The 22,134-nt window shown below is 39.7% G+C and overlaps 1 protein-coding gene across 3 annotated transcripts in view; it reads right to left on the minus strand.

The window, feature by feature from the left end:
* PDGFC (platelet derived growth factor C) overlaps positions 1–17,362 on the minus strand; it is a 216,389-nt gene extending 199,027 nt beyond the window's left edge. Inside the window, exon 1 of one of the 3 annotated variants that reach the window (XM_024246355.3) lies at positions 16,349–17,362. In XM_024246355.3, coding sequence (XP_024102123.1) covers positions 16,349–16,466 — 118 coding nt within the window. In that variant the 5' untranslated portion in view covers positions 16,467–17,362. The remainder of the gene's footprint in view (positions 1–16,348) is intronic. The other 2 variants (XM_054554631.2, XM_054554632.2) reach the window with 2 other exon arrangements.
* Positions 17,363–22,134: the final 4,772 nt, after the last annotated feature.

Consider the following 22,134-nt stretch of genomic DNA (forward strand, 5'->3'; position numbering starts at 1 on the left):
AAACATCTACCATCCAGTGGGGCACTAGGCTAGAGATTATTCAACATTTTATTCTCTGACACTTGAAAATTATGGGAGATTAAAACACATATATAATTAGAATCCAAGGTAGAAAGTGGTCAATTCTGCACTATTCTGAGAGTTTAGAGAAGAGAGACATACTAGACTGAAAGAAAGAGGGAAGGCTTTATGGGGCAGAGAGGGGACCAGTCAGACAGGGCCTTAAATCCACCTTGGCTTTGAACACGCAGCATGAAGGAGAGATGATGGTTCCCTTCCACTCCACACCCCAGGCACTAACTCACTTGGCTATTTTTCCACTATCTGGTAACTGAACGGCTGCAAATGCCTTCAAACTGCTGTCCCAGCCTCTAGCTTCTCTGTCCTTTACAATCATCCTGAAGTATCTTTATTTTGGAAAGAAAACAATTATATATTTGAAACTTGTTTAGAGAGTAGGTCTTAAATGTTTTCACCACGAAGAAGAAAAAGATAACTACGTGAGGTGATGGATAAATTAATTAGTTGGTTTGTGGTAATCCTTTTGCAATGTGTACATATATCAAAACATTCCATTTTATTTGGTAAACATATTCAGTTTTTAATTGTCAGCTATACTCAAAGCTGGGAAAATCACTATTTGCTGACAAAACAATAATACGAAAAATGTAAAATACATTTAAAAAACAAAAATCAAACCTGATTAATGTATGAATATTTAATGATCTGTTATAGGTGTAAGAATACGAGCATAAACAAAAAGACACACCCTTATTATTAGGAATTGGCGCAGAAGGCTATAATCATTACCCATCAGCCAAGGTCCTTCAGTGGTGCCCTAGCATCTCATGAGTTTGCATCTAAACATGCTCTTAGTATGTCAGACACAGCCCTCAAAATTAATGAATAATTTTTCAATCTTCTCACCAAAAGCAGTTCATTTTTGAATAGGTTTTGTGCTCTCTCACAAGTCCGCACCTTCTGCTTAGAACTCTCTCTTCCTTTTCTGGTGAATTATTTGTCCTTCAAGACCCTACTCAATGATAACCCCAGGAGAAGCCCTTCCTGACCCAAAAGTAGAACATCCCTGGGTCCTTGGGCATTCTAAGCATATGTCTAGTGCAATACAAACAACACTGATTATGAACATCAAGCACACAAAGGACATTTTGTTTACCTGTTTTCAGGATGTGACACAGTAATCATCACAACACGCACTTTTGTGTATTGGATTAAATTTATTGTTTGAAAGAGTTGGCAGAGCAATACATAGAGTTAGGAAAGTACAGATCTCTGGGGTGAGCAGAGGTCAGTTTTGTGTAATTTTGTATTAGAAGACTGAGGTGACAGCACAGTAGCCATGGAGAACAACAATGTAGACTCTCCTTACTCAAAGTTTGGTCCTCAGTCCAATGGCATTAGCATCACCTGTGAGATGGTTAAAATGCAAACTTTTATGTCCCACTCAAGACCTACTAAAATAGAATCTGAATTTTAATAAGGTGATTTGTATGTATATTACAGTTTACGAAGCACCAATCCAAGCTTGACTAGAGTAGACACAACCAGAACTCTATTATAAGATTATCTGATATTAACCTCCTGCAAATGATCGATTGCAAGTGACATGGCATGGGAAAAGCCTGAGTCATAGAAGGAAGAATAAGAACACTTTGCCACAGTTTAGGTCATAGGTAACCAGCACCTGGTTTGGGATGACAGTGAGAATGCAGAAATTTACAAATGTAAAGATAATTATTTTACCTAAAAATAGCAATGTTAATATGTACTTATTAGCTTGACAATAATTCCATGCTTACTTAGCATACTATATTATATATTTTCAATTATTGTAAAGGAATAATATTTAAGCAGGACAAAATCTATTAGTTTGAAGTTGCTTTCTCAGACATGGAGTGCTAAGAGCAACCCAGATTATGAGACATAGTAAGTCCTCTAAATATATATGTTAATTAGATGTTCCAATGGAACTGAGGTTTCCACAAGACAGGTACCAGGACATCAAAGTGGCAATAAGACAGATTTCCAAGAAAAATGGCGAGAAGCTGTTCTATGAATGCTGAATCCCTCGCTTGGTCAAAAATTCTCTCAAGGATCGCTTCCTCCAAAACTTAGTACCTACTTCCCTACCAAATAAGCTCAGTTCTTATTGTGATTATTTGGTATTCAGCTTAATGCTCTACAGTTATTTCACCTGTGTTCCAATATCAATGGTACAAGAACTTTCTAAAATAGAAGGCTTATCTCTTGCTACACATTTAGTCTTTTCCTCTCCTCTGGCTCTCCCCCAAACCTCCAAAACAAGCAAAGAAACAACACATGCTTCCTTCCATCCCGGAACCACTATCTCCTTCTCTCTTAAAAACGTGACGTCTCACTTCCTCACTTTACTCCACGTCCACTCTTCTACACCACTTATTACACTGAAGATTTTTTCTTTGTGTCAACCTGGAAAAATCATAGGCTGCTCATTGGTCTTCATTTTTTTCAGTCTCTGCTGTATTTTATCATCTGGGCCAATTTCTGTGATTTTTCTCTCTCTCCTTACTTGGCATCCTTCACTCCCTGATTTGTGATGGACTGACTTTTTTTCCCTCATGGCTTCCTCTTCAGGGGATTTCTTCCTTGAGATTTCCTTTTCCTTCTGACTTTATTCTTCACTGTTCAGCAACCTTCATGCTGTTTCTGTCTTGTATGTGCCATCAGGAATCACATTTAATTCATAATTTGGCTGTCCGCATAGCTGGGATGGGCGGGCCGATAAAGGAGTTCACAATAAAGCATGAAGAATCACTCTTCTATTTACTCAAGCCCAAGTCATACATCAATGTTCCTCCCTTTGTGCCTCCTATTTCCAATGACCTTCTCACTGAACCTGCTTCTGAGGTCTGCCTCAAAACAAACTGCACTTTAGACTGCATGAATTTCCCACACTTCCTTACTGCGAATATCTACTCACCAGGTTTCCAGCTGCCAAAATCCTATCCCACCTTTGATTCTGCACGTGCAAATGACGCTCATCTTTCCTGGCCCCTTTGTTCAAAATATATATATCTCCCCTAACAACCTTTCTCAGCCTTTTCTAACAGCTCAACTAAATAATCTTGCCTTTCTCTGAATTCCCACCAAACATGACACTGTCGCTTTTTATTCTCTAATATACCTAACTGCAGGTCTTATCTCTCCCTTTGACTATAAACTACTTGAAGGCAGAGACTAAGCCTAATTTCACTTTGCATTTTCCACAATGCCTCAGCTTCAGACAGGTACCTAAGGCACAAAGATGTGAATTGTTTTCAAGATCACAGAAAATCCAGTTTAAATGCAGGTCTTAGGTTTATTCATAGACTTAAGGCCATCAAGTTACTCATTTAAAAAAAAAAAAGGAAATAGCAAGTCACACATTACACAAAAACTATAATATCCACCATTGTCCGTTGTTTTTTAAGCCTGTGAAGCTGAAGCAGTTATTTCTGCTGCCAAACGTCCAGCAGTAACACTTAAAAGTTGCCAGTGTAGTATGATGCCATCAGTTTTCAAAACTTAGAAAGGCTCATTGATTTTTACTAAGGATTTCTTACACAATCACTTCCTTTAAGGCCAAATGAGCCAACCATGATTGACAGAAGTTACAGAATGAATAAATGTTATGGTATCAACATAAAAATTATTTTGTTTCCTGTGCTTACTTCAATTTCCAAGCTTATTTCTAGCTCCCATTGCCACTAGTCATCACCATTAATGTGCAGCACAACATATTTTTATACATCTACCCACCCAACTCCCCTTTACTGAATCATTTTGGCACAATCATCACACCCAATTTCGGAGAAGGTAAATTAATATCCTAATGCAGTAAAGTGGCTCTGCTAAAAGCAAGATAACTTGGATAGGACTTATTGCCCACTTCTCAAGTAAGACAAATGAATCTCACACTATGGTGGTTATAATAGCAGTTTTATTACAAGACTGGCAGAGTGACAGTAACTATAAATCCTAACTGTTGTTACATTTTTTACTTTACATAGTCGTAGTTATGAGTCTACTCTTGTAAGCCAGAACAATTATTTTACAATTAGTTTAGACATGTCTGAGCCCAAAAGGAAAATTTCTATTTCAATCATCTTATTTTCCTTGAAAAGAACCTAATGATACCAGAAATCAGATCAATTCAATCTTCACACATGAGTTTCTAGCCATTTTTCAAAGTTGGAAAGCTTTATAAATGCAATTGCTCAGAATTTTAGGTATGCTTTCCAACTGCAATACGAAATAGCAATAACGGATTTCCACGCACTAGACGAAAACAAACAAATAAACAAAAAATAAGCTTGCAACCTCATTCTCAAGGTAGAACATGGTCACCATCCTATAAAACATAATACACGCCCCTAAATTTGGACTGCAAATCTATCACTTAAACATCTAGTAAATGACCCAATTTGTTTACATGGCCCTGTAGCTTTTTATGGCCTTTCCATAAAGAAGTTATTACATCCATGCCCTTTATTTTGTTTAAGAGTGTTTGAATGAGCCCCAGAACCACAGGCTAGTTAAACAAGCCTTCCTTAGATGGACGTGGTCTCATATAATTCACCACTACCGGGGAAATTTTCAGAACAGTGTTTGTAGTTTTGAAACACCACACATTCCTACACACCAAAAGTATTTCCAGTGCTTTATGTAGTTTTAAATGTTCAGCAGATATATTAAATAAGTCCTATTTTTCCATTTTTCCAAGTAAACTTGTGGCATTTACACTTCTTCCAGAAGATTTGCACCTCTAAGTTTTGCTACGGTAGGTTGGCCACTCAGAAATGACTGCAAACAAAGATTGCAAGGGAAATGTAAAATCCAGACACCCTAATTGATTTCCTAGGATGTAAATGTTAGTTCTAAAAGGAAACCATTTTAAAGCTGTTAGTTTAATGGGGTGCCCAACCTATGCCTATTAAAAGTTATCAGTACAGATTAAAGATAAATTTTCCACCATGAAGCAAAAACTTCTTTAAAATAAGAATAGAGATGATTTAATTACTAATTTTTTCTTCGTTATCATGGCTTAAAACCTCAAGACTGCTAATAGTCTCAAGAAAACGCAGATAAAAACCACTTTTTAAAGGGTTAGTATTTATCAGTTAGGTATCTCGACTCAGCATCTCTCAGTAGCCTAGCCAGATTGTGACCTGGGAAATTGCCTGCTATTTTCAGATTGCTGCTTTTGAAACAGACAGTTTTGACCACAGTGACTAACACAATGCAAAGATACAGTTGAAGCCATTTTTTATATATATAAATCTTTTATATATATATATAAAACTATAGATTTGGGATATCTCTACAACTATGCATTTTGTTACTGACTTTACTTTTATTTCTAAACAAAAGTACGTTATTTCTGGAGCTCTACATGAAAATGTATTGCCTCTACAATACAAGAGACTAGACCTCATAGCATACTAGTGTTCTTATAACTTTAGATGCAGATATATATACACACACACATATATGTGTATGTGTGTAAATGTATGTGTGTTCTTTTTCATTTATAACTCCAGAAATAGTGAACTTTTGTTTAGAAATAAAAGTAAAGTCAATAATAAAATGCATAGTTGTAGAGATGTCACTGCCAATTGAAAACAAAGAATCCCCTAATGCCTTTTATGATCTACAAAATTAACATATTTCCAGCAGAGATCTGCCTCTAGGACACCCCATCTCAGGCTATGGATGTACAGATCTATACTTTTCATACCAGCATTATCCAACTTTTTCCCTTGTTTTTAGTGTATTCACAAAACCACCAACTACTATAAGAAATTCACCTAAATTTTATCCAACCTTTTAATGGGTAATCCAAAGGCAAATCACACTCTAGTAAGAGAGAGTCTTTAGTACGCTTCCATAGAGCAATCTGAAAACACTAATCATTACTGTGTTTTTCCTATGTTCTTTACAATTTGCACCCTGCCTGACATTAGATCTCAGGTTTATAGTACAGTAAATTAGAAATGAACACTGCAGGTTTCCCCCTTTTCCCAGACCCAGCAAGAAATTTCCAGGGAGAGAAATGAATACTTCTGTCTTCTAATTTGTTCACATCTTACACTTTAAGCAAATGTTTCTTCTTAGCACACTGATTTTAAATATCATCTGCTACCATAGCAAAATAAATTATAAAGCTTTAATGACTCTCAATTTGCATTTCTAATCACCCTAGACTATGAATATATACGGCATTATGGGAAACAAGCTGTGATTTATTCCTCAGCAGAAAAAAAAAGATAAATAATTATGACTACTTAAAAGACAGATGTCCTTATAAATACACAGCAAAATAACTGCCAGAAACAACAGAAGATAAGTACCACGTAAGTCCAACTTCTGTTTTTAATGGTTTCTGATCTCTGTAGTGACTCAAAGGGCAGGTGCAATGGCCAACTGGGCATATTTAAGCACAGAAGTATATTTCTATCATGAAACATTGAAATGCTTAAAATAGTATCCACTCATGAACAAGGATTTCCTAGAATGCAAATAGCACAGCTTCAAAAAATGGCATGGCGTCAAGATAGTACATCCACTAAAAGAATTCAGTCATTTCAAATCCTTAAATACCACAAAATCTTTCCGGCATTTATATACACAGGACCCGAATGAACGTCAGTGGAAAAATGATGCAGATACTCAATGAAGTGTAACCTCATAGCAATTAATTTTCCACAAACTTGAGATCTTAAAAGTGTTAAAACTGTTTTCTTTGCCTGTGATGTAACAGCTTCATTACTTTAATTCAGTGTCCTGGAAGCTGCCTCACTTTTATCCCAACTGCGGATCCTTCACCCAGCCTCATTCTGCACGCCATCTGTTTTGTGAATGAAGTGTGAAAATAGCTCTTTGTTTACATAAAGAAGGCAATATAGAGTAGTGTGGACACAGGCTCAGCTCAGGAGAGTGGAACTGAGGCTGTGCAGCCTGCCCTTCTAACCCGTTCACAACTTCCAAACATGCCTGATGACTGAAAAACATTCCAGCAACAAGTAGTTATCTGCACACACCAAAGCAGAACTCTGCCACTGCCTGCCTGCTGAGAAAGGAACTGAATAGAAAGGGTTTTGATGGAATCTTAAACATGATGACTTTTCTTTTTGTTCTGTTTGTTAACTGTCAACCCTGCAGGACGTACACACAGCATCAGGGCCTTTGAATGCATAAGTCTAGGACATCTTTCCACTTTTTCTAGCCTCTCCTCGCTCTCAACATTCTCGATGTTTCTTGTCTCTTGCCCATGATATATGCCTCTTCATGCCTCTATTCTTTTCTTCAAGCTGTTCCCTCAGCCTAGGATCCTTCCCTCTTTTTCCCCCTCTCAGACCCGCTTCAAAACACATCACCTCCTCTGTGGGAACTTTTCTCCTTCAACTTCCCTTCCAGACAAAACCAACCACTTACTAAATCAATAGAGGATTTTTGAAGTGAAATAAAGCACTCCGTGTTCCCATAGCACTTTGAGCTCAAAACTAATAGACCATGAAGTAAAAGGAAGGATCTGCCATCCTCTGACCAAGTATCTCAAAGGCAGGTCTGCATCTTCTTCTCTGCATATGCGGCACCTAGGGCAAAGCTTAGCAAAGAGCAGATGCTCATAAATATTTGCTGAATGAAAACAATGTTCTAATAAAACATTAGACCATTTAACTTATGAAGGAAGAGGCACGTGGCTCTGAGTCCTGGCTTGGAGTCAGACCAAGGTTCAAACATCTACCAGCTGTGGGACCTTAGCTAAGCTACTTAGCCAGTGAAGCCCTGGTGTTTTTCCTAATACCTCACGGAGAGTTTATAAACTGCATACTATCTGCAAACATTGAGGACACATGTGGCACCTAACAGTCACTCCTGGAGAGTCATTATTAAGCAATGCAAAACTAGAAGCTTACTCAGAGCCCTGTAGACCCATCCAACTACCCTCTAAAATGCATCTAAATCCTGCTGCTCCCGGGTCCTTCCTGGCAGTTCTTACTGGTTTATCAGCACATAGTGTATATAGCAGAAATGTAAATCCACATCCTTGCACTTACCATTAAAAGGCCTTGTTCTGTTTGAGAATGTTGATTTCCCTTAAGGAATCAGACCTCTACCCTGCCTCTGCCCCACAAACCCCAGCAACAACTGAATACATACCTCAGTGGACTAAGAAACAACCCAACTACTATTCTAAAGAAAAAAAGCCGGCTGGGCACAGTGGCTCACCTCTGTAATCGCAGAACATTGGGAGGCCGAGGTGGAAGGATCGCTTGAGCCTAGGAGTTCAAGACCAGCCTGGGGAACATACTAAGACCCCCATCTCTAAAAATAAATACAAATATTAGCAGGGAGTGGTGGCACACACCTGTAATCCCAGCTACTTGGAAGGCTGAAAAGGGAACATCACCTGAGCCTGGGGAGGTTAAGGCTGCAGTAAGCTGTGATCACACCACTGCACTCCAGCCTGGGTGACAGTGAAACCGTGTCTCAAAAATAAAACAAAACAAAACAAATACAAAAGGGAAAAAGCTAAGTACAAAAAAAACACAGTCTGAAAATAAAAGAGGAATTAAGCGGAATAGCAAGAGAGCAAAGTCAGTGAAGCCAGCCTGGCAAAGATAGTCTGGTGTGGAACAGGGCAAATAACCATCCAGGGAGGAGCCTACTCAGTCACTAGGGGATGACAAAAAGTGGCTTGAAGATGGCACATGAATTCTAACGAGAAATCTGATGACAAATAAAATTAACAAAACTATATTTAAAATGCATTCCCATGAGGTAAAAGGCAAAATTAGCGAATGCTACCAAAAATATCACTTATAACAACTTGGCTTTAATTATAAATGTAGTTATTATAGTTCCTCTTTATAATTTTTGGCTCCCTTTGTTTTCAGATTTGGGAACTTTGCAAACCAAAAGTTTAAAAAGGTAAATTAATAATATTTTAGGCAAGCCATTCAAGTTTATAACTATGAATTTATCTTCTGAGGGTCTTGACCAAAAAAAAAAAAAAAAAAACTTGAACTTCTGAATAGAGTATCTCATAGAATATAGTGTAAATAAAATTTAAGGTCACTCATTGAATATATTTCAAAAATAATAGGTTATACTTTCTAGCGTTCACTAAACATGCTTATTTATTCTTTCTTATGGTACTTTTATCATTGAGATGTACTGTTAAATGAAATGTTAAAATTATTACCAAAAAGTTTCCTTGTGGAACTAAGCATGCCAATGTCAGCCACATTATTCATCACCATCATTGAATAAACCAAAATATTAAAATAAACATCCTTCATCTATATACTTGCTTAAAATATGGTTCTAACATAATGGTAACCATTATAAAGGTAGTATTTCCAGTTATTTGCCAATTTGTCAGATGCCTACAGAAACAGAAGTATCACTATATATACAGTATATATATAGTGATATATATAACAGTATATATAGTGATAGTATATACAGTACATATATACAGTATATATATAGTGATATATATATATACCATTCCATTTGACTAATGTGATTATTATGAGATTGTTTCCCTTACTGTTCCTGTAAATATTTCCAAAGCAACAGATTCCTACCTCATCTCCCAATCTGAAAAGCATGCAATCCACTAACATAATAAAGAAATGCTTTTATAAAAAGCATCTGAATTTTGAAACTAGGATTCCATTTTCCTAATTGGTTCTCACATTAGGAAAAATGTATCACCACATTAGCAGTTTAATAGTGGCTGTCCAAATGTCCAACAATGATAGACTGGATTAAGAAAATGTGGCACATATACACCATGGAATACTATGCAGCCATAAAAAATGATGAGTTCACGTCCTTTGTAGGGACATGGATGAAATTGGAAATCATCATTCTCAGTAAACTATCGCAAGAACAAAAAACCAAACACCGCATATTCTCACTCATAGGTGGGAATTAAACAATGAGAACACATGGACACAGGAAGGGGAACATCACACTCTGGGGACTGTTGTGGGGTGGGGGGAGGGGGGAGGGATAGCACTGGGAGATATACCTAATGCTAGATGACGAGTTGGTGGGTGCAGCGCACCAGCATGGCACATGTATACATATGTAACTTACCTGCACATTGTGCACATGTACCATAAAACCTAAAGTATAATAATAATAATAATAAAAGAAAAAAAAAAAAAAAAAAAAAAGAAATACACAATAAACTGTTAATTATAAAAAAAAAAAAAAAAAATAGTGGCTGTCTAGTGGACTTGACAAAGTCAAGTCAACTTCTGCTCTCTAGGCCTCAATCTGCACATCAATGAGCATAAGCTCCTAGGGTCTTTCCAACTCTAACATTCCTCATACCACACATGTTGCTGAGTTCTAGCCTGTGCAAGTTATCCTTGAGCCATAGGTAAAATATAGAAAGTACACAGATTTTGGAGGCTTGTCATCTATGCAACATTTTCAAGAGTCCTTGGTCTGCATCACACAACAGTCCCCATCTTCAGAAAATATAAGGCTATGCACAGCAATGACACTTTTAAAAGAGTAACCAGTTCTAGGAAACCTATCCATTTGCCTGGTTCCTGGCTCACTTGGTAACATAATCTTTATCAAGAGTAAAACGTGGTACTCTGATTGGCACAACCATCACTACCAATACATGAACAAGCTATCTTCCTATTTAAGAAGTCCAGTAGTGTGCAAGCTCCAAGACCAAAAAGATATCTTAAAAGATGGCCTGTTGTTAGAGTTAACAACATAGTCTTTCTTTAATAAGATACTAACTACCTCCAGAACCTTTCAACAGATACTTATCGGGCACACTCTCTGCCATACCTGTCTCAGGTGCTGGAGTTCCTACAGGAAGCGATTCAAACAAGGTCCATGCTCTCAACGACTTAGATTTTATGGTGGGGGTGAGGGATGTTGGTAGATAATAAATTAATTAATTAATAAACAAGAATATCAAGGAGTATTAAGTACTACATAATTAATTAATTAACCTTGACAAGATAGTGAGGGGTGGTTAATTTAGATTTAGCAGTCAGAAAAAAGACCTCTCTGAGGAAGTGAATCATTTAATCTAGATGATGGGAAGGTGTTATCCATGCAAGAGCAGCTGGTTAGTGTTAGCCAGAGAGGCAGGGGCAAATGACTGGAGGTTGCAATTGTATGCTGAGTGCGCCATGTCCACCTTCGCATCTCTCCCCCAGCCATAACCCTTGAGGAGCTAAAGCCAAAAGAGCTGCAGGAAGGGGGCTTGAAAGAAGCCATACCCCTTCCTTACTCCAGGTGCTTCAAGTCATGGGTCAGGCCTGAGCTGCCAAGCAGAGAGGAAAAAAGATAGAAATTTTAACCCCAATATGAACTAAATTGTCCACAGCTAAAAGTGTCAAAATGCTTAAAAATCAGTATGGCAGGAACACTGATCGATCAGGACAGAGGCCAGCAGGGTTGCAGAAGTATCTTAGAGGCCTTAAGCAGTACCAGGCATTGGAATTTCTGCTTCATCACATGTTGGTCCATTTGTCTTAGAGGAGTTGCACTAGTCTCTTCCCAATTCATTGGAAATATTTCAACATTTCAACATTTTGGTAATCAGTATAGTAACTAATACTGGTGCATACTAAATGATTAACAAATATTAGATGTCTCCTTAGGAGATTTAAAAAAAGGGAGATACGAAAAATAAAATCATAGCTGGAGGCAGTGGTGGTGAAAACTAATACAACATACAGATTGTTTACAACTGATCTTAGCCAAAAGATCAAGAAGCAACAGAGATTGCTTAATAAATGAGTTATATAGAGATTACATAGAGTTACACAGAGTTATATATTCTGATTATGTATAATGCTTCCAAATTAGAAACATGAAAATCAGATTAAGTAAATGAAGGGACTTTATGACTTCTACCATTTTGGTTGATACAAATAGAAACCTACGGGGAAAATTTCATCAGTCTTGGAAACTTTTTTTTTTTACTATGAACGTTATGAATGTCTTGATTTGTTATTACTTATTTAACATATCACCTTATCATTAGAATTTTGTTTCCACAAAAGGTGCAAAAGTTTATAGATAAAACTTAGAATCTTACCAATCTAAAGCTTGAAAAAAACATGAAGTGGAAGCTAACACACAGAAGATATTTAAGAAATAAGTTTCAGGAAGGGTGAAATAGGAGTAGACAAAGCTAAGGTTTCCATGCCTGAGACAGCGCTAGAGGTCGTAGAAGAGATGGCAGCACTGAGGGAAGTTTAATGTCCAATCCCATCTTCTATTTACAACTATTTAACAAATGATATTTTAATCCCTGAGGCTTCCTACAAACCTCTGTACTTTCTAAACACCTTTTAGTGGTAAAAGCAAAGTATATCATCCATCCAATATCTATGATTAAAATTGATACGGAAGAAAAATTACCACATAATAGAGCTTTTTAATCATCCACTGTGAAAAGACAAAATTCATCATTACATAATGGCACTGTACTTGTTCAACTTCCTCAACTATTTCAAACAGCAGAGAACCAGGAGGAAGTTTTTTTTTTTTTTTTTTTGTAAAAAAGCCTTTAAACAACAAAAATAAATGTCACAAAGGTCACGCAATAAAACTTACAGGGAAACTTACAGGAAAGTCCCTTTAGTCTGCAGTTAGAGCCTATGTACTCTTGGACACTGTTCTAAATATTGTGGTTATCTGTTTTTGATCAAACAGAGATTTGAAGCTGCCACCTAAAAATGATGGCGAGGGGACTGGGCACCTTTTTAAATTTTCCATTTTTAATTTAAATTCTGTTAGATACAGGAGCATTGACAGTAAGAAAAGAAAGCTGGCACTGATAAAAAGAGATGGAAAATCCATAAACACAAGATACAGGCAAAAGGGCATGACCAGCAGACCAAAGTAAATTGCCCCACATGCCACAAAAGCCCTTGAGAAAAAGAACACATACAATAACTGATGTTGATAAGACCAACCGTAGCGAATAGCGGCATATTCCAAATCGAAATTCAGAATGGCTAAAGAAAATGAGAAAAAATGATACGCATGCTCTTGATCTATGAGTAAACTAAAAATCACTCACCAACAACACAGATGGAAGAGGCATTCCTCCACCAACAACTCTGTCATTGACATCTCTTTGTGCTGTATGCAACAGACAAAGTAGGTTTTGTTTTGTTCCTAAACGTATGATTCTTTCTGCTACAACTCAGAAGCACCATCCCAGAACTTAATCATTCCACAATAGGCATTCTTATCTAAAACCAGTGTGCACAAAATATGAGTATTTTTCACCATGGTCATGCAACAAGTATATAGGCCAGACACCCTCCAAGCAAGTCAATGTTATCTTTTAATCTCTTTCCTCAAGTTAAATCTGAAGACTCTTGTTTTCATATGTGAGACAGGGTCAGAAGTAAGGTTAAAAGTTAAGTATAGTATATGAAGACAACTTATAATATTAGAGGATAAAACTGTTTGTACAGTAAAAGTGGCAAGAATTGCAATCCAATGGTAGGTCAAAAACCAGATACCTAACAATAGTGTAAACAACACTAACCCTTCAAAGCTAATTCTGAACCATGTCCACATGATCCAGTCTAAATCCATGTATGCAGCATTGGCTATAGCAATCAATTTCCAATTCTACCTCCTCTTGAAACACCAAGTTAATATTAAAACTGAACAGCCCGATGTACCTGATTGAGTAAACACCATTAGGGACTTTAGAATACTCAAATACTCAAGAAAAGAGAGTATCATGAGGAGGGGTCCTTGGAGACAAGAATGAGCTGCTGTAGTCATAATATATCAATTTGGATATTTCAGAGTTAGAGAAGACCTTTCACAAAATGATGCAATGCACAAACTGGGCCAATGGGATCGTCTACGTGGTATCCTCAAGGAGGGTTCGTATTTACAGGACTGCACAACTGTCAAAATTGAGACAGCAACAGGGCAATCAAAATTCAGTCATAATTCAGTATGTGGGCAAAAGACTACCCACATAATGGAAAATTTGAAAGTCAAAAAGAAGAAGAAGTAGAAGTAGTAGTAGTAACGGTAATGGCAGTAGCTCTAACAAATCTGGTTACATTCCAGGGGAATCTTCTTCAGCACCCACCTGTTATCCTCAAATCTTGAAACTTTGACGTATAAAAATCAACCTGAGCATGTGCAAGAAAATAGCTCTATATTGCCCCCTAGTGCTAGCCAGTGCCACTTCTCCTTGGGCTAAAAACTACAAGCAGTTCCTCTACTTCTAGTTACTTCCTGCTGCCATTCTTAACATAGACCAACCCCCAAACATAGCCCAATCCTCTACCCACAGATTAGGAAACAAGCAGCAATTTTTAGCATCATGCATCTTAGGAATGGAAATGGCCCAGCCTCAGATGGCAACAGAATGTGTGTGGCCTGGCTTAATGAACTCATCTCTCCTGAAGGTGTGAATCTACTTGGGTAAAGTGGCCTATGACCACATGCTGCATGACAGCTCCGGGCCCCTTACAAAGTGATGATAGCATGTGGAACACAAGAGAGAACTAAAAGGAAAGGACAAAGAGAAGCACAGGTTAGCAAAGAGACTCGGGCAGATGCCAAGAGAGGCTTGATAAGACAAGGCAATAGGAGAAATGATATGGGACAGGAACAATAAAAAACAAGACAGGAAGCCAGGAATATTGTGCATTGTTGTCATTATGGAGGAGCTTGGCTAGTAAGAAGCAATAGTTTGAACTGGACATTTATTATTTTACATGAGAAAGAACAAAGGTTGGTCTGATGTGTTTCCTGCACGGGTACAGCTGGTGCTGTGGCTCCTTTGATCACTTTCTCCCAGTCCTCTGCAGCTACTGTGATTAGAGATAGATCCCTAGGCTGCCCTTTGATCAGCAGCTCAAGGAGCCTGCAGGTGCCATGTGGTATCACATTAGCAAGTTGTAAGAAGCACCACACTAATATTAGCTGATAAATGTGATACTATGTCTTGCTGCGCAACAGCAAATACAAATAACGTTTGCAAAAGTCCGCAGAATCCTTATTTTATCTATTTTTATACCCTAAAACTTTCTGTGCTTTCTTAAACATGAACACTTCACAGAGTTTAAATTCAAAGTTGAAGCCTTGAAACACCCCAATATGAAAAGGAAAAAAAATCACTGTGACTTAAAACTATAGCACATCCTATTTTAATTTTGTAGGTATGCCACTTGTGTTCATTTTGCATGGTTAATGAAGTGACACAATCCTTGCATTCTGAATAGATGATATACAAAGCAGTAAAAACATGTATATTCCTTTTCAAATAACAGTAAGAGCCACCACTTGTAAACAGGGCGTTAAATATTCCAATTTTAGACAGCCTACATGAACATTGTGGTTTCATGTGCAGTATAAAATTTCTATTTACAAAGTATTCTCAAAAATGACTTCATAATGGTAGATGAAGAGAAAAAGAGTTTAGAAATTGAATGATGTAAATCATATGGGTTCAGAGGCTAAGCAAATTACACACCCTGAAGCTGCCCTGGCTTTATGAAAGGAGCCTTTCTCCAGCTCTGTGCAATCCCAGCCCAAGGGAACTTGCATCTGAGAGTTTTCTAAACATTTCAGGTACACTTGAAAGCTGAAAGTAATTCTCATTTCCTATGCAGGATTAAGTCGTTTCCAGCACACACAAAATAGCAGCCATTCACTAACACATACAAAAACACACCACCAGAAAGGTAAGAACTTCGTGGTACAAAGGCAAGTTTAAAAAACAAAAAGTAGGGAGCAAGAGAAATACACTTTTTAGTTCCTCTAAAAACGACCACACAGCCTCTTGACCTCTATATTGCCTATCTACTCATTGATTAATTGATGACTTCGACCTAGACTGCTTCAATTAATGCGGCTGATACATTTCCTGACCGACCCCCCTCGCCCTCCCCAAATCTGAGTAAAGTCAAACATGCCAAGGCTCATTCATTTTGGATTCGTTTTTAGAGGCAGTTCTTGAACTTCTAACTCTGGCAATGAGCGAACCTGCAATGTGCATTTGAAATGACGTTCACAATCGCTCCCAGAATGTCCTCACTCTGCAGTGGCACTCACGTTGCCCTCTTGGAGCTTTGTGGCAGCTCCCGAAGTTGCAAACTACACTTAACCTTTAACAGTCCATGCCAATGAACGGAGCGCGCATTTGCATGTAAAGAGAGACCAAAGATACCTTCACAGTCTGGTATACATCACATACCAACGCACAATGCCAACGTTAACACACACAGCGAGAAACAAGCAGGGGGAGAATGGGGGAAAGACTCACCGTTCTGTTCCTTGTTGCTGGAGAACTGGAATTTACTGCTCAGGTTGGATTCCGCCTGAGTCCCCTGTCTCTGGCCGGCCAGGGCAGATGTCAGCAGGAGAAGCCCGAAGAGGCTCATTTGGCTGACTGGGGTGAGAGCTCACTCACGGCGGGCACTTTGGAAGCAGCGACTCCCGAGTCTCTTTCACCACCGCCAGGGGAAGGCTGCACTGGGGTGGAAGCGCCGAGCCTGCTCTGGCAGCAGAGAATCGCAGGGTAGTTTCCACATAATCCCATCCAAAACTTTTTCCTAGAACCCTCTTCTGTGTCTCCAGTTTTTGAAAAGGATCAAAGCAAAACCTGGACCTGAACCAGTTTCCCAAGGTTTAAACAAATCCTGAGCTGTGGCGAAGTGGTGGGGGTGGGGGTGAAGGCGAGGGAGGAATGAGGGGGTGGGGACGCGGGGGAGCGGCGAGAAGTCACCAGCAAGTTGCTGGGAGCACCTGTCAGTTCGGGGGACAGGACAGAGGCGAAAACTCAAGGGTTGCCCGCAGCCAGACTGGAAGCCAAGTCGGCGGCGAGCAGTTTCTGATCAATAACAAAGCTGCCAATAGATGCGGCTCTCCGGGCGCCCCTCTCCCCCGCCCCACCCCCCACCCCCGAAGGGGGAGGGGGAAGAAACAAGGCGAGGGCGCCGCGGCGGGTCCCACGGGCCGGGGCGCCGGAGCGGGGCCGGGGGGTTCCGGGCCGAGGCCGGCCCGGGCGCAGGCGGAGAGAGGCCGCGGGGCTCCCGCTCCCCAGCCCGGAGCGCAGTTGGCGCCGGGTCCGGAGCGCCGCAGCACGGATTCTGGCACCTGGCTTGAGTTTTCCGCGACCAAAGTTCACCTTGTTCGGGCTCGTCCCCCGCTCCTCAAAGCCTGGGGCAATTCGGCCGCTCGGGGTCACAGCGGGGCTCCGGTCTTCCCCCGTCCCCTCCCCCCACGCCTCGGGCTCCGCGCTAACCTCGGGGCTCCGCGCGGCGTCTCCGCACGGGGTGAAGAGGGAAGGCCAGGGCGGCCGGGAGGATCCGGCTTGTCCCCTCCCCTTCTCTACCTTCCCCCCGCCGGGCGGCAGACAGGAGGTGGGGGCCGTGGGCCGAGCCCGGGCGGAGCGCACGCCTGGCGAGCGGGGGAGACTCAGCGGCTCTCCCGCAGGCGGCCCATGGGGCGGGCGGGGGTCGGCGCCTCTGGGAGGGGCAGCCCTGAGACGCGTCCGCGCGAGCGGGCTTGGCCGCCCACTGGCTGTCAACAGGTGCTGCGCAGACAGGGGGTGCTGCGGAACTCGCTGTGGGCAAGACCCCGGTGGCCCAGGAGAGGAACGCGGCCAAGGCGGCCCCTGCTTTCCCTTCCACGGAACACCTCTAACCCCAAATACAGAGCACGATGGGTGGTGAAGGGTGCTGCAGAAGTAAGAAGTGGGAAAGAACTTCCTGCAGCTCTCCTTTTCCCGCCCCCTGTCGCCTGACTTGTCATTAGTTTCCAAGAGGGATCCCCACTCCCTAAGGTCTTTGCTAGGACCCTTGACCAGAGTTTCAGAACAGAAAGAAGAAGGGAAATGAATTCAAAGGCTTTCCTCCAATTTCCAGCTCCCTAAAGCAGGACAGATAAAGCAAAAGTAAAGGCAGCCAAAATAATAACATTCATTTAACGAGTACTATATTTACTGAATGCCTACTATGTCGGGCACTGTTTAGAGGTTGGAGCCGTAGCAGCGAAAGCAGACAAAAGTCCCTGTCCTCGTGAAGCATACATAGTAGTTGGGCAGCATTAAGCTAATAGCAAGCTCTTCTGAGAATGCTGTCTAAGGGACTCAGAATGATCCTGCAACCTTGGACTTTCCTACAATACAGCTTCTAACAAAACTAGGCTGCCCTGAACCCCTGGTGATAGAATTGTTTACATTTACACCAAAAAGGTCGAGAAAGAACTGAAATCTGTGTGTGGCTTGTGTTCAGGCTGACTTGGAGAGAGAGGCCGATGCTTTAAGACCTGAAGTTCTTATGAGGTAGTCTGAAATGAAACACACATGCCAAGCAGGGCTTATGGTGGTTCCATGTCTGCTAAATGTGTCTGTGACAGGATCCAACGTGCTTTCGTTGTGGAGAAGCAAAAAATCATTGTCAGTGTGTTAAAGGCACAAGCAGAGAGTCAGAAAATTGAATTTTAAAATGAAGCTATTTTTGAGTAATAATCAAAATGAAAACAAGGAAGTGCCATGGCAGGCAAATCAGCAATATCACCCAACTTCTTGTGAAAAAAAAGTCAATACAAACAATTCGACCATCAAGAACACTTGGGCTGGAACAGAAAACCAAAATAGCAATGTCCCTGAAACTAAGGAGTGGCATTTGGGCAAGAACATATTCTTACTGGACCAAACCAGGAGCTGATCCTTCATCAGTGGTGAAGAAAATGCCAAGCCCTCTTTTTATACGCAGACACCAACTGGGGCCAACCAACCAGACCTTTCTGCTTGGAATATCCTAGTCTTCTTGTTTTTCCCTTTTAGAAACCTTTGAAAACTTCACCCATCTGTCTCATTCTTGAAAATTTCACCCGCCTGTCTCATTCATTCATTCTTATCCCTTTACCACTTCTATCTACAGAGTACTAAATATACACTAAAGGTAAATAAGGCCTGATCTTTGACTTTAAGGGATTTACAGTTTAGTGGACAGAAGGGTTTTTATCAAGTATGGTATTTTATTCGAGTTAGCAGCTCCACAACACCAGTGTGACTCCATATTTGCATAATATGTTCCAAAAATATTTTGTAAATTTGTGAGGGTGAAGAGTTATTCCCAATTTTAATAACATAATGGGACTTAAATAAAAGGCATGCCTTATGAATCCATTGTAATCTATTTTTCATAAAATTCATTATTCTCCAGTTTTTCTAATTTTGTAAGTGTAGTTTTCTATTCAGCATTTTTCTAAATGAAGTTGTTATGTGTCCATATAGTTGAGTTTCCTGACCACCCACATAGAGGGTGTGTGTGTGTGTGTATGTGTGTGTGTGTCTGCAAATGTAATCCATTTGCTCTCAGGAGATTGGAAGGGTGATGACTACTCTTTATTTTGTATCATTTCATATTGGCTAGAATAGTGCTTGGCACAGGGGGATAATAAATAAACACTCTTGACTGACTGACAGATTTCTTTATTGGAGTCACTTACATTCTCCCTGGAATTTCAGTGCGATAGTTGTATTTGAAAAGTCACAGATGATCTAGAATAATACTCTACCTCTGCGTTTCACCTCATCTATATTCTACAGATTGATTTGACAATCGCCTTATAAATAAAGTCAGCCAGGTGTTCCTGAATGACCCCTAGACAAAATCACATCCACATTGGCCAATTTCCTTTCAATGTACTTGCATTGTCATTTCTTGAACTGCTCTTGCCCTTGACGTAGTTGATTCTTTTAACACATTATCCTCTGCCTGTCTTCCTGCTCTATTTTGCTTGTTAACCTTTTCTAGAAAAATGAAATCTTTGCACTGAAAGTAAATTTTATATAATCCAGAGTCTGTGCAATTACTAAACAATATATTTTAAATGAATATGGCTTTGTTTTGGCCAAAGGCATTTTCCTTGATGAAAGGCATCTGTTCCGCCAACCAAGAGAAAATAATTTCAAACATTCTTTGTGGTTTTCATGTTTTCTTAAACCTTAACAAGGAGTGCCCATTGCTGCTGCATGCATGAAGAGTATTACCTACAAATTCTTATTAAAGAATACACTTGGTAGTTAACAATGATAATTTGGGGGAGAGGGTGTCACTACTAAATGTTTTTAAGTGAAATAAGATTTTAAAGCAACCTACTCCTTTAGCTAGTCACTTAACACTCAAAGGGGCGGGAACCATGGGGACATATTTTTGCCACCAAAAAAAAAAAAAATCTACGTTTTCTTGCTCTTTATTTTTCTGTTTTGATCCTAACACACACACACGTGCAGGCACACACACACACAGGCATATGTGCAAAGTTATATTAAGACTTTTCCTAGAACTTTTCAGTATTTTAGTGGCAGATAATTGAGCATGAATTCCTGAAGTTCAGAAAGCTTTGTTCTACCTAAATACTCATTGTGTTTTGAGAATGGCTGACAAGTAACAATTATATATACATATATATATATATATATATATATATATATATATATATTTATAAAAGGCAGGACTGGGGATATCACTAGTAGGCAAAGTAAATGCCCACAGACCACAGCAGGAATAAAGACTGTGTTAGGAAAAAAAGAAAAAAATAAATAAATGAAGTCAGTAGTCTGTCTTAGAATCATCCTCTTCTCTTTCCAGTTTTCCCACTACCTCATCTTGAGAAATACAACCTTGCTATCTCTAGGTTACGAAGATATATATCAATACTCTGTTTTTCCAACCAAGAAATGAGACACTTTTCATTACATTTTATTCTTCTAGCATCAGGTACCTTTTACCTCCCCAGTGTATCAACTGCTAATCTGAGAAGGGTTTACCTGCTGTGGCTGATAGTAGAGGGTTTTGCTAAGGCTCTGCTCTAGAAGAAGACACACTTTGTCATTCTGACTTTCCTGGGGAATGGATTTGGAGGATGGGGAGTTAAGAGAAGTGTGGCCTGCAGAAATGGACTTTAGTTGGCTCTCTGTGGCCTTTCCCTTTGAAGTAAAGCTGCTATTTCCTTATTGAAATCATGGCTTAGTATGCATAGATTTTTCCAAAATCTTAAAAGTGTTTGTCTGACTCAGAACTCAGAGGGAGTAACTGGCCAGAAACAGCCCTAAAGAAAGAGAAGCGCTAGTAACCTTTGAACCACCACAACAAAAGATCATTTCACTGGGAAATGGGAGGTCAGGGACTTAGTCTGGCTTTACCACTAATAAACGGTACAACCTTGATCTAGAAATCCTCTCTGCCGCTCAGTTTCCTTTTCCTTACATGAGAAATCGCCACTGGCTTCTGTCTTGATCCCCCTACTGCTTTAGAAATTCTCTGAGCTATTATAGATAATGATGGCAAGACTTTTTCATCTTCAGTGTGCTTCTGTGATAATAAATTACTAGCACAACTTTCCTAGCCTCATATCAGAGATGTCTTCGTGGCTGGCAAAAGAGATAATGAACAGGTGCTTCTTTCTAAACTTGCTCAACTAGAGCAGTACTATTGTATCTGTTATTGTCATAGTTTGAATAAACAAATTCTAATGGTAATTGAAAAGAAGAGGGGACAGAGTTTGGAAATCACTGGCTAGGGCAAGTATACAGGAATATGATGGAATTCAAGGAAACCAGATAAATTCCCAGGCCTTCAATAGGTTGCAGGTATTCATATTTTACTTTTCAATATTTGGTTGTTATCATGCTAACAGCCTCAAAAGAGGCAAAGTGCAGTCCTAAGAGGAGTGTCAAGGTAAAAAGAAATAGCAATTGTACATAACTGAGTTGTAAACACTAAGGAAATAATATTGTTGTTAGCCAAGAACAGATGGTCAAACTCATACTGTTCTATTGAGTCACACTGGTGGAATGTGAAACAATCTGGAGAGCAAGGGGTATCCCCTAAGAACATGGACAGCAACACTATGTTTGTCCATATCTTAGAGTCAATAGGGTGTCATTTTTCTCTCTCTTGAAATCATTTGTAGGATATGAAGGCTGTTGTCCCCATTGTGGCAAATCATAGTAAAGAGGTCAAGACACAGTTACAGACCCTCCTTTCTCAGATAGTGACCTTCTTATTTCAAAGGTCATGGGAGAAGGAGCCTTTC

Source organism: Pongo abelii, chromosome 3 (genome assembly GCF_028885655.2).
Source record: "Pongo abelii isolate AG06213 chromosome 3, NHGRI_mPonAbe1-v2.0_pri, whole genome shotgun sequence".
NCBI lineage: Eukaryota > Metazoa > Chordata > Mammalia > Primates > Hominidae > Pongo > Pongo abelii.